Below are 15,326 nucleotides of genomic sequence, written 5' to 3'. Positions count from 1 at the left end.
CCGGTGCTGGCTTTTTTGTTTCATCATCGCCTCGCACAGCGTGTAAATCCATGCACGGTCAGGAGAGATGTTTGAGCATCGATTCGAAGGACACACCGGGTGATGCCCTGTTCGCTTTGCTGAAAAACGATGACTGAAAATACTGTTCGCTAATTTATGATAAGACAAAGACACGTATGCTGAAATAGTACGGCTCACGTCACAAACGAACCGGGCCAATGTCCTCGCACACTGTGTAAATCGATGCCTGGTCAGGAGAGAGAATGATCACTGATCTTTTGTCACTCCAAATAAAACCCACTGTAGTATCCACCACTCCACACAGAAAGTGACGAAACCAAACCGTGTCGCGTGCAAGACTTCCAAAGCGGCCGCGTCCCGAGTCGGTTAATGCATTGCGCTCCGGTGCCGGGAATCGCACGGAAATTTCCCCAAAACAGCCAAAATCGCACGGAATTTTCCCCGTCATAGCTCAGAACCAGCCCCTCCAACAACTGGTTGAGCGCGACCAATACCCCACGGCCGTTGACTCCACCTCCTCACTCTTCTAGTCTCCTTGGTTCCCCACCAGCTGCGCGCAGCCTCGATCTCCGACCGGCGGCGGCGATCGAGATGGCGGAGGCGGTGGTCGGCTGGCTGGTGTGCCCGATCATCAAGATCGTCGTCGAAAAGGCCGCCTCCGACAGGATCAAGTGGATGGGCGACGGCGTCTCCAAGGCGCTAGAGCGCCTCCGGAACACGCTGCTCCATCTCCAGACCGTGGCGAGCGCCGTCCAGCTGCGAGGCTCCACGGACAGGTGCCGGAACCTCCGTGCGTGGCTGCAGCAGCTCATGGACGCCGTGTACGAAGCTCAAGACGTCCTCGACGACTTCGACGACTCGGTCCCACACCCTGAATCCTCCGTCGTCAGGTTCGGCAAGCGGATCTTGGGCGCCGACGAGCGCGTCAACAGGCTCAAGGACGTCGTCGAGAAGCTGGAGACCATCCACGCTGGCTCTTCGATGCTGCTGTCAGCCACGGAGACCATCGCGTCGGCGTCAGTGTCGCGCCAACCGAGCGGCAGCAACCACACGGGCCCTATGCGCCCGGACGAGGACGCCGTGGTCGGGCGCGAGAAGGAGCTGCAAGAGATGGTGTCCTGGCTTGTCGACACGCCCGACGCCGACGCCAAGCCCGTGTCCGTCCCCATCGCCGCGATCTGGGGCCATGGCGGGATGGGGAAGACCACGCTGGTGCAGCTCCTGTTCAAGGATCAGAAGGTAATCTCCGCCTTCGACCTCATGATCTGGGTCCGGCCTGACGCCAAGGACAACGAGTTTGAGCTCGCCAGGCAAATCCTGCAGTCCGCCAATGTCGACGTGCCAGACAGTATGAAGAGCTTCCACAGGCTACAAACTGACCTCCAGGAGAAAGTCTCGTCGCGCAAGTTCCTGCTGGTGATCGACGATGTCTGGAACAGGGAGGACATGGACATGAAGGGGATTGACTACCGTGAGATGTGGGCTAAGGTGCTGGCACCCCTCAGGCACGGGGAGTCAACGGGGAGCAAGATTGTGGTCACCACAAGGCAAAAGATAGTGGTGACAGCGCTTGAAGCACGCGAGTTCTACTTGGGCAACTTGCCGGACAATGATATCTGGTCTCTGTTCACAAGGTATGCCTTTGGTGACGACAAGATTGATAAGTGGTCTCCCGAGCTGCAAGGCATTGGGAGGAAAATCGCTGAAAAGCTCAGGGGCTCACCATTGTTGGCGAAGGCCGTCGGACAGATGCTGGGAAGCAACCGCAGGGAAGACTATTGGAGGAACGTGCTTGGGAAGGATGGCTTCGATGATATTTCCAAAACATTAGAGTTGTGCTACCAGAATTTACCAGAGCACCTGCAACCATGCTTTGCAATCTGTAGCTTGTTCCCGAAGAACTGGAGGTTCAAGCGCGACAAGCTGGTGAAGATTTGGATGGCCCTTGATTTCATCCAGCCAACTAGTGGGAAGGCCCAATTGGAGGATGTGGGAAGCGAGTACTTTGATCAGCTTGTGGAGAGGTCATTTTTCCATAGGCAAAAGCTGGGGCGTCGGAGGTACTATTACATCCACGACCTGATGCATGATTTGGCCGAGAAGATTTCTCGATTCGATTGCGAGAGAGTTGAAGATGCAAAGAAAGAGATCCCCAAGACAATCCGGCACTTATCTGTGTCCGGTGATAGTGATACGGTGGCGCAGCTCAAGAGCCGATGTGACCTGAAAAGATTGCGCACACTACTGATTCTCAAGAACCCTTCCTCTTCGTTGGATCAACTGCCAGGAGATTTTTTCACAGAGCTGAAAGGCCTTCGAGTTCTTAGTTTGGAAGGCTGCAATATCATTCGTCTATCGGAGAGGATTGGAAACCTTAAATACCTCAGATACCTGGCACTTTGCAAATCAACCACCAAGCTTCCACAAGCACTGACAAAGCTCTATCGTCTTCAAACCTTTAGTAGTCCTAAGGGGTCTGGCCTTGAGGTCCCGGAAGATATTGTAAACCTGACACGTCTGCGGCATTTGGACATGGATACATCCAAAATCACTGGCATTGGGAAACTGGTTCACCTGCAGGGATCAGTTAAGTTCCATGTTAAAAATGAAAAGGGCCATACTTTAGGAGACTTGGATGGTATGAGCAGTCTGCGTAAAGAGCTTCATATAAAGAACCTTGATGTTGTAACAAAGCAAGAAGAAGCCTGCAAGGCTGGATTAAACAGGAAGGAGAATGTTAAGGTACTGGAATTAGAATGGAACTCGACTGGTAAGAGTGTTCCCTCTGTTGAGGCTGAAGTTTTGGATGGTCTTGAGCCGCACCAATATGTTAAAAGGCTTATAATTAGAAGATATCATGGTAATAGATCACCAAACTGGCTGAGCACAAGCTTGAAGGAGAGCAACTTCTACTTCAAATACCTGCATTTGATCAACTGTAGAAAATGGGAGGTCCTGCCTCCTCTCGGGCAGCTTCCATGTCTCAAGGTTTTGCATTTGAAAGAAATGTGCTCAGTGAAAAAAATCGGCCGTGAATTTTGTGGAACCAATCCAATTGCATTTCCATATTTGGAGGAACTTGAATTTGATGATATGCCTCAGTGGGTTGAGTGGACCCAAGCAGAGAAGAGCACTGATATGTTTCCTAAACTCCGCAAGTTGAAGCTTTTGAACTGTCCTGAGTTGATTAAGGTGCCTCAGCTCCCTCTATTTGTGCGGAAGGTCTCAGTAAAAAATACAGGATTTGTTTCACAACTAAAACTATCCTCCTCTTCCTCGCCATCAAAAGCACGCAAGTTTGCATTAGACACATGCTCTGCCACTGTCCTTACAAATGGCTTAATGCACAAGCAACAACTGGAATCAATTGCTATTTTGACTCTGAGGAACTGTCAAGATGTAAAGTTTGAAGAGCTTCATGTGTTGACTTCCTTAAAGAGGTTGCAAATATCTCATTCAAGCATAAATGATGAGCAGCTATGCACTTGTTTGAGGGGTTTACAAGCGCTTACCTGGCTGGAGATATCTAATTGCAACAACATCACATGCCTTCCACAGATGGAAAGTTCAGACTGCTTAACAAAACTTCATGAGCTACACATTCAGCAGTGCTCTGAATTTTCCTCTCTACACTCTATGCCAAGTTTTGCGGCACTAGAAAGTGTATTGATCGAAAATTGCTCCAAGATCACTGTGAAATCTTTCCCTACCAACTTCAACAGCAACACCACTCTGAGAAAACTGAGCATAATGAATTGTGCTGAGTTGGAGTCTTTGCCAAGTGGCTTCCCATCTTCTCTGCAAGTTCTTCATTTAATTGGGTGCAAACCAAATTTGATGAACCAACTACAACTCAAGGATGGACCAGAATGGGATAAAGTAGCTAGTATTCCCATAAAACAAATCCGTTGATTAGAAGCTTTTATGCAGATCAACAGGTATATCCTGTACCATTAGGAAGTTGTAGTTGTTTGTCTCGTCATTATTGAGAATGTCAGCTTTCTTTTGAAATAATATTTGTAATCAGTGAGATGTAGAACTTTGCCCTCTGCATTCATGAGTTGAGAATGCCATCTTTCTTATAAAATGATAATTGATACTCTCTCCGTCCTGTAATATAGTACACTCAAGCATTCAAATTTGTACTCAAATATAAGGGGTTCTAGCCTTCTAGGGATAGAAACCAGTTTTGCATTAAATTCTTTCCACTTATCAACCAATCACCATTAATCATGTTGATGATAGCATTTAATTAAGAAACAAAGTGACAACACATGCATCTTTTGTGTTCTCGCTTAATCTCTTCTATTATAATTTTTAGAATGCACTATATTACAGGATAAATGGAGTAAATCAATGAGACATAGCATTGTGCCCTCTGGACTGACAATATGCACCTTCGGTTAACAAAAATTAGATAAGAAGCTGACGGCGCCTTCTGGATATATGCTGACAATATGCACCTTCCGTTCAAAAGGTTTTCAGAGAAGAAGCTGACTTCCGTCACAGTGATGCTAACAATTTGTGTCTGAATGAAATCCTATCGTGCAGGACAAAGGATGAAAGGATACCGAACGAAGCATAGTTACCGACAGCTTGTTCTCAGATTGGAACTGTTGTTTAGTGTTTTGAAACTGTACTGTAATGCACTCGTGTCTGCGTACCCATATTAGCTCAAGTATCATTTCATTTATATTTCTGTCAAATATGGTGTTGTCACCTTCAGATTTGTAAAATCTCATATCATGAGATGACATTTTGCGTACAACTCGTACAAAACCGTGCATTTAAACCAGTCCCATCACCCGTGTATCGATGAGCTTCCACATGTCAAACCCTAAGTTGGACTCTGATGCAGTTTCCTGAGCTGTGAACACAATATTTATCCCTCAGCAAGATCAAATTTGTTCTTTTACAACAAACAACAATATGGATTGTTCTTAACAGTGTAAAAAAAGCTACCTTTTAAACTCCTTTGCAAAACAAAAATACATACTGTTGGGTTCATAAACCCAGGGTCCCTCGCGGACCGGCTTTCCAACAGAGGCTCGGCCCAACTAATGGGTCAGCCCGAGTACCTAAACAACAGGCCAGAAGGGCGATCCAATCACCGACCGGAAGGCCTGACCGAGTTGGAACAGCACCCGTTTCCAACTCTGGCCCACCTCTCCGACTGGAGCGCTCGCTTCGGTCTCCATCCCACCTCCGGACGGTGTCTCCGACCGGAAGGCCTGGCCAAAGCACTACTTCCGACTCCGACCCGCGTCTCCGACCGGGGATGCAACAAACCCCTGCTCACTGCTCTTCTCCGACTGGCGCGATCAGAGCCGATTGGGACCAACCGACCGGGAACGCCCGCTCGGTAAGGACCAGGAAACGGACGAAGAAAGTAAGGCAGTGCGCATAAATCAAACCGCTATACCGGGGTCCGTACCCTGTGCACCTGCAGAAAACAATACTCTACAACCTCCCTGGCACAACAGAGCCCAAACAGTGTTGTAGGCGCCGACATTTTCCCCTACAGTATTGTGGGCGCCATTAACTCCCTTACGGTAAGGCTCCCCCACATGCCTTTGGGCATCAACAGTGTTGTGGGCGCCGACATTTACCGTACCAGACGAACATGGTAAAACCCCTTGCAAGCCTCCAGGTCTCAACAGAGTGGCAGGCGCCGACGTCTGCCATGCCCGACGAAAACAACACAACCTCCCACGTGCATCTGACATCCAACAGTATTGTGGGCGCCTACCATCATCATGTACCCGCCGGTGTGGGCAACAAGGCTTAAAAGCATACGTACTCTCTCCCTCTCACTTGTAAGGCCATCACCTTCGTCTATAAAAGGGGATGCGCTCTCTCCCAACTTTCAGGTTGATTGAGTTCATCAAGCTCGGTCAGATTCATCAGATCGATCAAGTTCACTAGTTCACAACCACAGAACCGTCAGGTTCGAACCTCAAGCACACGCTTGAACACTTAGCTCATAGCGGGGCTCCCGTCACTTTCGGCCCTTCCGACCGGAGTCCGACCAGACCTCTTGTACCCCCATCTTTCTCCTTCTCGTTTGTAACCCCACTGCAAACTTCGAGCACCTGGGCTCAGGAATAAAGTCATCGACCGACTCAAACTGGACGTAGGGCACATTGCCTGAATCAGTATAAACCCTGTGTCATTGAGTGCTAGGCCACCTCCGATCACAACGTACGGCAAAACTACAAATATTTACTTGTTGGTCACATTCTGCACTGATAGTTGGCGCCGTCCGTGGGGATGACGCTGTACGTTCAACAACTTTTTGGTCATCGGATGGCCCACTTTTCTGCCACCTTCGCTATGACGGGCTCAAGCGATACGACTCGCTTCGGCTCACTGGAGTTTCCCGCACTCCCACCGGTTGGGATGTGGGTTCCACCTGGCTTCGAACCATCCCAGGCCTTCCTCTTCAGAAGCCTGGACTTCGTCGCCGACCGGCTCGGCGTACTACACCTCTGCGAGGAGACTCTCATTCTGGCACCCATCAGAGGGGCGCTCTCCATCGGCTCCGGAACGCGCAATGACTTCAACGACGAGGCATCTGCGCTTCATTCCGAGCAAACTCTCTGCTCAAACCCCGCTGAAAGTAATGTACATGTTGTCATTTACTTACTACTCTCTATCTTCCGCTGATTATCCAGAGGGAACCCGTTGTCCTCGCCGCGACCGCCATATGACCGGTTCCCCTATGGCCTCGCGTCTCCCACGGACGTGTATGCCCGAGGGATGAGAAGGATACCAGCGCCGCCCCCTCTCATGTCTGAATTCATGGGGATGGTGAGCTATGCTCCCACCTATTTTCTCGACCTCATGGATGACGATGTTGAGAGTGACGGCTCTAGCATCGACGATGTGGCGCCTAGCCACCGTCTGACCTGGGAGTGCGCTATGGTGGACGCACCGGGATAGCCACCGGTGGTAACGGAGTCCTTGCAGACTCACGCCCCTCTGGACCCTCGTGCGGAGACCCCAGCGCTCTCACGAGAGCACGACAAAGAGCTACAACAACAGCGGCTGAACCAGCCTTCGACTGCGCCAACACGCTCGGCACACCACACCGTTGCGTAAAGATCAGCGAGTGGCGCCCGGGGTCGCACCCATCGGGTCTAGCGCAACACCATGGACAGGGGGAATGATCCCCCATAGTTCGCTTGGGCTAATCAGAACATCACCGCAGTGGCAATACTTCTGTGCGGCCTTCCCGAGCCGAACGATCCCTAGGAACAGGCGATCCACCGAAACCTCTGGGCACTGGTGGAGATCGCCGCCATTCAATAGGCGGAGAGCTCCACATCACGACACCGACTCATGGCCTCTCTCCCCACCCGGGGAGTGGGGACGCGCCAGACGAATCACATCACCCGCTCATCGCTACAGCCGCTGAGCGCGGCACAAGAGGCCGCATCTGCGCCTCGTCTTGACTTGGCGACCGCTCCACACCGACCGCCTATACATGAGCGGCTCAGGACGAACCGAGACGCTCGCTGCAACGACCAGAGTCCCAGCCCGGATGGCTCAGGACCACGGGCCTTTGTCCAACGCATCCAGCGAGCGTCGCTCCCGCAGCGCTCCAACGAAGGCCGAGGCAAAGGCAAGGCCAAGCGTCAGGATTAGGACGAGGGCCCCTCCACATAGAGGGGGAAAAGAACAGAAAAGATCACCGCCGACCGGCCAACTCTGTGTTGGTTGCCATGGCCGATCACACAGGCAAGCAGGCAAAGCAAGACCCTCCGGGTCACTTCAACGAGCTCATGGAGAGTCCGTGCACCAACCACGCCTACCCCGTCAAACACCTCTATAAGGACTGCGAGCTCCTCAAGCGCCTTCTGTGACAGGCCGGTGGGCCAAAGGAAGAAAAAGGCAAACAAGCAGCGGCCAAGAAAGGGGGCGTAGCGAGCAAGGATCTGGACGACTGAAGGTCGAGGTGATCCGACTGGACGCCTACCAACTGAAGGACGACAACGACGACATTCCCACCAACGCTTGGAACAGCTATGTCGTTTCCCTCCTAAAATTCAGTCTTACCATTGTTTACTTAGCGTTTGCTCCTATAAGAGCACCCCGGCCCGAACACTTTTTGGCCCAGGTCGCTCGGGGGCTCCACGAGGGTGCACTACTACCTCTATTTTTCGTTTACTATCATATGGGGAAACTCCTTCCTACCCGAACAAAAGGGTAGTTCGTTCCATTAAATTGCCTTACATAGCTTTGCTTTAAAGTATTTTCGACCGATCGCACCCCGCCTCTATCTACGGTTACGAGCAGCTGAGCCTCACGGGCCATGCTCCGGGCTCCTAAGGTTGCAGCCTACGGGACGAACGGGCAAGTGCAAAAAAGAAAGAATAAAAAACAAAATTATGCTAAGGTAAAACTAAGGAACGAAAGGGACAAGCTTCCCTGAACGGAGTGACTCCATCACAAAAAACAAAACCGATTGTAGTCATTGAGTACACAAGAACATTTACACGGGGGCTCCCTACGAACTTAAACTTTTTACATCTACTAAACTACTTATACTTTACAAGCTATTGGGGTGGCTCGATGGCATCTGCTGTCGGTGCGACCGCGAAGGCGCGAGCTGCTCACTCCCCGGCGGGACGACATTCAGCTCGGTTGAAGTCGGGGCGATGTCCACTTCCGACCCAGGCTCTGTGCCATCCGTAGGCTGGGCGACGTCCCCCCGACGCACGCTTCCGGCCATGTCCTCACAGTGGGCATCCATCACCCACTACGCAGAGACTTGCTCTGCCACCATCCTTGCGTGCGGCAGCAAGCTCTCCCCGAGCGATTAGGTGTCCTCCGTGCTCAAGCCATCGGCATACCCGCTGCAGATAGTGGCGAAGTCCAAGTTCGGGTGGTGCGTCGCCACCGAAGTCAATACCCCCGACGCTTTGTAGAACAGCCCATGTGTGATGAGCGCCCAAACCTCATCTGGGACCTCCGCCAGCTAGATGGCGGGTGTGCTGGTACTTGGCGCCGACCCGAAGACTTCCGAGACGATGAGCTGGGCAACATTATGGATCTGGTCAAGTTCCCCCTCGAGAGCACGTCGCTCTTTAAGGGACTCGGCCAGCGCCTCTGCATTCTGGCCAAAAGTCGCTTTGACCGTCTCTAGGTCCTGCTCCAACACCTTCACCTTTCCGCCCAGCTCTGCAAGAAGGGCGACAAGCTCAGAAACAAGCTAAAGGAAGAAACCAACACAACAAAAAACAAAAAAGGTACATACCGAGGCAGAAGTTCTCAAGGGTGGAGAATTCCTCCGCCTGCCGGGCCACCTGCTTGTGCAGTCGGGCGCTCACCTCCTCTGTCCCCATCACCCGGCCTCAAAGCGTGAGCACTTCCTAGTTTGCCTCTGACCGGGCCTTTCGCTCCGACTCTAGGGCATTTCGCGCCGACTCCAGGGCGTTCCGCTCTGACTCCAAGGCGTTCCGCTCTGACTCAAGGGTCTCTAGGGATTTTTGGAGTGCCGCCTCGGTGTCCTCTAGGGATTTCTACAGCCCTGCCTTGGTCTCTACCTAGCAGGCCTTCGCCGCCTCAAGCCCCCGCTCGGTGGCGGTCACCCGCTCCACTACACGCTGCTCTTCCGCCCGCACCACGATCACCTCGGCCGCCTAGTCCTAGGACTCGCGGTGGGCAGACTCTAGATGATGCTCAAGCTCGGCCATCTGGGCATGCTTCGACCGGAGGAAATGGGACTTGTGGGACGACATCTCCTTCAGACCCTATGAAAACAAAAAACAAGCATGCTGAGGCAACCAACAAAAGACTAAGAGATCAAGGACAAACATGGGAAACTCACCTTCGCGGCGAGCTACAGGTCAACCTTGACCAACTGCTGGGCGGACCTAACCCACTCCTAGGTGTCCTTGAGCTTCACCGATAGCTGGGCGAGATTGGACTCCATGGCGAGTCCTTTCCCCCCAAGGATGTCCTAGAGCTGACACTCCTAGGAATCCCGAAGGATGAACAGCACCTCTAACGGGTCCTCAGGGTAGGGCCACTCTAGGTCACCCTCTGGCAGCCCATCGGAGGGCCCGGCCTCCAACCAAACCCACGACGACACCAGCGGCTCCACCACGTCATCCGCTTCATCATCGGATGGGATCTCCACCACCTCGATTGCGCGGGCCATCGACGGGCGCTCCAACTCCATCCCAGCCATGTCTCCCCCCGGCGCCTTCAGATCCAACCGCGAGGATGAGCCGTGCAGCCCTTCGACCGATGAGGCAGGAAGCTCGGTCTCCCTCTCCTCTTCCACCGTAGCCGGTGAAGGAGGGGCTGAAAGGTCCTAATGGCTAGAGGGGGGTGAATAGCTTATTAAAAATTTCTACAACAACACTTAATAAACCGGTTAGACAATTATGAGGTGAAGCGATTGTTGCGCTAGCCTACTAAAAATGCAAGCCACCTACCACAATTCTAGTTTATGTAGTTTCTATCCACATAATAATTATGTCACTACACTAAGTTAGGGTGCTCTCAAAGGCTAACTAAAGAGCCACACTAACCAAACTAACAAGATCTCACAACTAGCTACACTAAAGAGCTTGACAACTAGTTTGCGGTAATGTAGAGAGTGAGCAAGATGGTTATACTGCCGTGTTGAGGAAGGAGCCAATCAATCACAAGAATGAATACCAATGAAGACCAATCACCTTAGAATTAAATGATGACACAATGATTTTTTTAACGAGGTTCACTTGCTTGCCGGCAAGCTAGTCCTCATTGTGGCGATTCACTCACTTGGAGGTTCACGTGCTAATTGGCATCACATGCCAAACCCTCAATAGGGTGCCGCACAACCAACACAAGATGAGGATCACACAAGCCACAAGCAATTTACTAGAGTACCTTTTGGCTCTCTGCTGGGGAAAAGTCAAGAACCCCTCACAATCACCATGATCAGAGCCGGAGACAATCACCACCCTCCACTCGATGATCCTCGCTGCTCCAAGCCATCTAGGTGGCAGCAACCACCAAGAGTAACAAGTGAATCCCGTAGCGAAACACGAACACCAAGTGCCTCTAGATGTAAACACTCAAGCAATGCACTTGTATTCACTCCCAAATCTCACAAAGATGATGAATCAATGATGGAGATGAGTGGGAGGGCTTTGGCTAAGCTCACAAGGTTGCTATGTCAATGCAAATAGCTAAGAGAGTGAGCTTGAGCTGGCCATGGGGCTTAAATAGGGAGCCCCCACGAATAGAGACGTTGGGCTCCTCACTGCACTGAACACGGGGCGACCGGATGTTCTAGTCAGATTGACCGGACGCTGGACCCCAGTGTCCGGTCGTGCGATGCACGCCACGTGTCCTCTCTCTTCAAATACTAAGCGCTTGATCCCAACGGTCAAGTGATGACTGGACGCGCTGCTGTGAAGTGACCGGACGCTAGACCTTAGCGTCCGATCGTTTCCAGTAAGCATCCAGAAGCGAGAAAACACGACCGGACTCACCCAGCGTCTGGTCACTTGGCGTCTACTCTGTGCACTGCCATGTTAGCGGGACCAGACGCACCCCGTCAGCGTCCGGTCACTAAGTGACCCAGCGTCTAGTTAGAGACCGATGCCAGCGTCTTTGCTGCTTCTACAGACTAGACACACCGGTCCTTCCAAGATCAGCGTCCAGTCACTCACAGTGACCTCCATCTTTTCAATAAAGGGCGCCGGTGAAGTTCCTAACCCTTGCTCAAATGTGTCAACCACCAAGTGTATCACCTTGTGCACATGTGTTAGCATATTTCAAAAACATTTTCAAGGGTGTTAGCACTCCACTAGATCCTAAATGCATATGCAATGACTTAGAGCATCTAGTGGCACTTTGATAACCGTATTTCGATACAAGTTTCACCCCTCTTAATAGTATGGCTATCGAACCTAAATGTGATCACACTCTCTAAGTGTCTTGATCACCAAACAAAATAGCTCCTACCATTTATACCTTTGCCTTGAGCCTTTTGTTTTTCTCTTTCTTCCTTTCAAGTCCAAGCGCTTGATCATCACCATGGCATCACCATCATCATGATCTTCATAATTGCTTCATCACTTGGAGTAGTGCCACCTATTTTATAATCACTTTGATAAACTAGGTTAGCACTCAGGGTTTCATCAGAACACCAAAACCAAACTAAAGCTTTTAGGGGCCGCAAGGGACACCTCCGCCGAAGCCCCCATCATCACCACCGGGATCACCGCCAGCACCGTCACCACCGCTGCCGCCACACTAGCAACCGACTCGAGGGGCACCACCCTCAGAAGGGAAGGGCTCATTGCCGCCACCTTGTTCCCCCCACCGCTCACTGCAGCGTGCCATAGGGTGGGCCTCCAAGCCTCCTACACAGGAGTTGGGGCAATGCTCAACCCCATCATCGTTCGGCCGCTGACAAAAAGTACAGGTCAGTCGTACTCCAAAAAGACTCAACAGCAAAAGATCAAAAAGAAACAAAGAAACACATACCGGGAAGTAAGTGGCACGACTCTGAAATGAAGACCCTACATCGATGGGCCCGTAGGGTGAGGTTCGCTCCTAGGCTACGACCCGTGCTCCCTCACTTCAGCCGGGAGCAGAGTCGTCCCAACTGGCTCCTGCCCGTCATGCGGATCACTGTGACCTTCAGCTCGAGATGCCCCGACCGAAGCAGCAGGCAGGGCATCCTCCCGCTATGAGTCACGCGCTGGCACCGGTCCCAGTGATGCACGGGTGCAAGCCCGCTCCTCTAACCGCCTGGCTTTCTCGGCCATGCTCATAGTAGGCGAGGACGAGACCGGCGATGCCACCAAGGGGCGCGGTGACCGCTTCCGCTTCGCCTCCCATTTGCCGATGGTGTCCGCGCTCGTGGCATGCTTCCTCGGCATAGGAACCTCAGTGCGCCTTTCTGCCTCCTGCTCATCACCAGCAGACATCGTTGCAGGGTCACGATGCTCTACCGAGGTCACAATGACCTCCTGGCTTTCCTCCTCCTCAGAGAAAACCATGTCATCCACCTCTGTGGGATCCTCCGACTCGAGCTCTGACTCGACATCGCTCTTATTTTCCCCGGCCTTCACGCGCCGGGCGATCTCCTTCTCCTTATACCTCCATTGAGCCACCTTAGTTTTCTTCTTCTTCCTGGCATCCGCCGCCTCCTTCTGGGTAGCCTACTGGGCTACGCCTTCGGCCCCTTTAGAAGGTGTAGTCGGGACCTATAAGCATCAAGCCCCTACGCAACAGGCGACTCAAGATAAAAAAGAAAGAAAGCAAAGGGGGAAAACATGAAGTAAAGAGAGAGGAGCATACCAGTTTGGACACCACTGAGGCGTTGAGAGGTCCGGGCTTTCCATCGACCCTCTCTTTGGGCTTCAGCTATAGCACCCGGTCGAGGCGACTCCAGACCTCATCATTCGGTAGCTCCTCCAACGACGCACGATCGGGGTCTGATGGGCCGTCGTACCTCCACATCAGTTGTGCCCTCTCCACCAACGGAGCGACCCAGTGGTGGTAGAGGGTGTGGAACACCCGCACCCCGTCAAGGCCATACCGCACGAGCTTTTGGAGCTCCTCCTCGATGATCTCCACTTTATTCCTCTCCCGACGAGAAGGGCCCCACGACCAACTATCCCGCTTCTCCGGCCTCCCTCCGGTGAACATCGGGAACAACACCTCCATCGAGTTCCTACTATAAAACCACTCCACGTGCCACCCACGGTTGGAGTTGCAGGGGATGTATGCGAGATACGAGCCTCCCGCACTCGGTTTTCTCTGCAGGGCGAAGCCCCCCACCAGCGCGACCTCGGGCGGATTCCCCACTAGCAAAGCTTGCCCAGAGAACAGCCATCGGAAGAAGTCCGCGTGCGGCTCCATCCCAAGGAAGGCCTCACAGACGGTGATGAAGCCGATGATATGCAGCACCCCCGTTGGATTGAGGTGCTACAGCTCTAGACCCCACTCGTTGAGGAGCCCACGTAGGAACCAGTGCACGGGGTATCCTAACCCGCACTCATGGAAGGCAAGAAAGAAACCACCTGGTCGGGCCGAGGTTGCGGGAACTCCTCCCTGCCGGGAGCCCTCCAGCGCGCCACCTCCTTCGGTGGTAGAAACCCCTTCACGGCGAAGGCCTTTAGCACCAACTCCCTCATAGTGGATGACCTCCAGTCTGACATCTCGCTCCGGGTTCGCAAAAGGATTTGTGAGTTTTATCCTCTCCCTCGCTCTCCCCCTTTTTCTTTCCTAGGAACCGTCGCGGCTCTCAAAGATGCTCTCGGCAAGAAGGAAGATGAGAAGGGGCGGCAGATGAGGAATAGGCAAAAGAACTAGGCGAAAAGCCTTCTCCCTTCTCCTACTTAAGGAACAGGGTGTAGCAGTTGGGGAAGGCGTGCCGATCGGGAAGAGGCGAAATCACGGGCAAAAAAACCTCTCTCTTTCCCATTTAATGCAGATGGTATACAATGGGACGCGCCCTAACCAATGAGACATGCCCTGCCCGATGGAACGGTGCCTGATCAGATGGGACGTTGCCTGGGTATGGCCCACCACTACCGCACGCCGGGCGCAAGAACCAAAGTACCACCGCACACAGGCGGCTCCCCGCATCCCCAGGTGGGACTTGGAAAAACCCAAAACAGGATCTCCGCCAGGAGAGACCATTGGGCTTCCTAAGTCGATCGAACGGCTCAGGATAACACCGAGAGACAGGTAAGGAGCAAAGGGATGCCCTATGTAGGCCAAGCCGACTCCGTCACGAACGACGAGCACGGGTCTCGGTCGGACATTTCTGACTGGAGCTCTTCAAACCCCGTCACTTGAGTCATCAAGGTAACACTACCGACCCCTGCTATTTCTTTATAATCATTTCATACATCCATACATGCATTCATTCCATACACCCGTGCCCCCCGGACGATTCGGGCCCTAAACCGCCCGGGGGCTCGGGAACTAAGCCATCGCATGTGCAGCAAAATGCATCAGAACACTCCGTGTTGCGTCACAAAGCGGCAGTTGCCTCATTCGACATGAGCAACGACCGACCGGGGTTCGAAGGCTGGCCCACGATGGGCCTGAGACCGCCCCACGTCAAACAGAGCCAGGGGAGAAAACACAGATGAGCCCCGTGCGGCCCTCGCCCAGTCTGCCCCAAAGCAAACAAGGTCATCTCAACCTTCTCGTTCAATCCTACACCTCTTGCCAAGCCCACAGAATCTCTATCGAGGGGAGGCCAGTAGGCCACCTAGGTCGGTCTCTGAAATGATCCAGGCATCTACCGGGTTGTAGGTAAAGGAGCAGTGGAATGTCAC

General features: G+C 52.7%; 1 protein-coding gene across 2 annotated transcripts; it reads left to right on the top strand.

Annotated features, from left to right (window-relative positions):
* Window positions 1-494: 494 nt before the first annotated feature.
* On the top strand, window positions 495-4,714 carry LOC136512945 (putative disease resistance RPP13-like protein 1). Of its 2 annotated transcripts, none has more exons than XM_066506946.1 (2): window positions 495-3,959; window positions 4,439-4,714. In XM_066506946.1, exon 1 carries the CDS (start codon window positions 613-615, stop codon window positions 3,931-3,933), a length of 3,321 nt encoding a protein of 1,106 aa, XP_066363043.1. In that variant the 5' UTR covers window positions 495-612; the 3' UTR covers window positions 3,934-3,959; window positions 4,439-4,714. The 2 variants fall into 2 exon arrangements, with proteins under 2 accessions (XP_066363043.1, XP_066363042.1); XM_066506945.1 differs by having other exon boundaries at window positions 4,360-4,714.
* The last annotated feature ends 10,612 nt before the right edge of the window (window positions 4,715-15,326 follow it).

The sequence above is a fragment of the Miscanthus floridulus genome, chromosome 16, assembly GCF_019320115.1.
Source record: "Miscanthus floridulus cultivar M001 chromosome 16, ASM1932011v1, whole genome shotgun sequence".
NCBI classification, from domain to species: domain Eukaryota; kingdom Viridiplantae; phylum Streptophyta; class Magnoliopsida; order Poales; family Poaceae; genus Miscanthus; species Miscanthus floridulus.
This window is presented reverse-complemented; position numbering and strand designations above follow the sequence as displayed.

What these genes read in the sequence shown, in the direction of transcription:
- LOC136512945 (XM_066506946.1), top strand. Translation starts at nt 613, where the DNA reads ATGGCGGAGGCGGTGGTCGGCTGGCTGGTGTGCCCGATCATCAAGATC.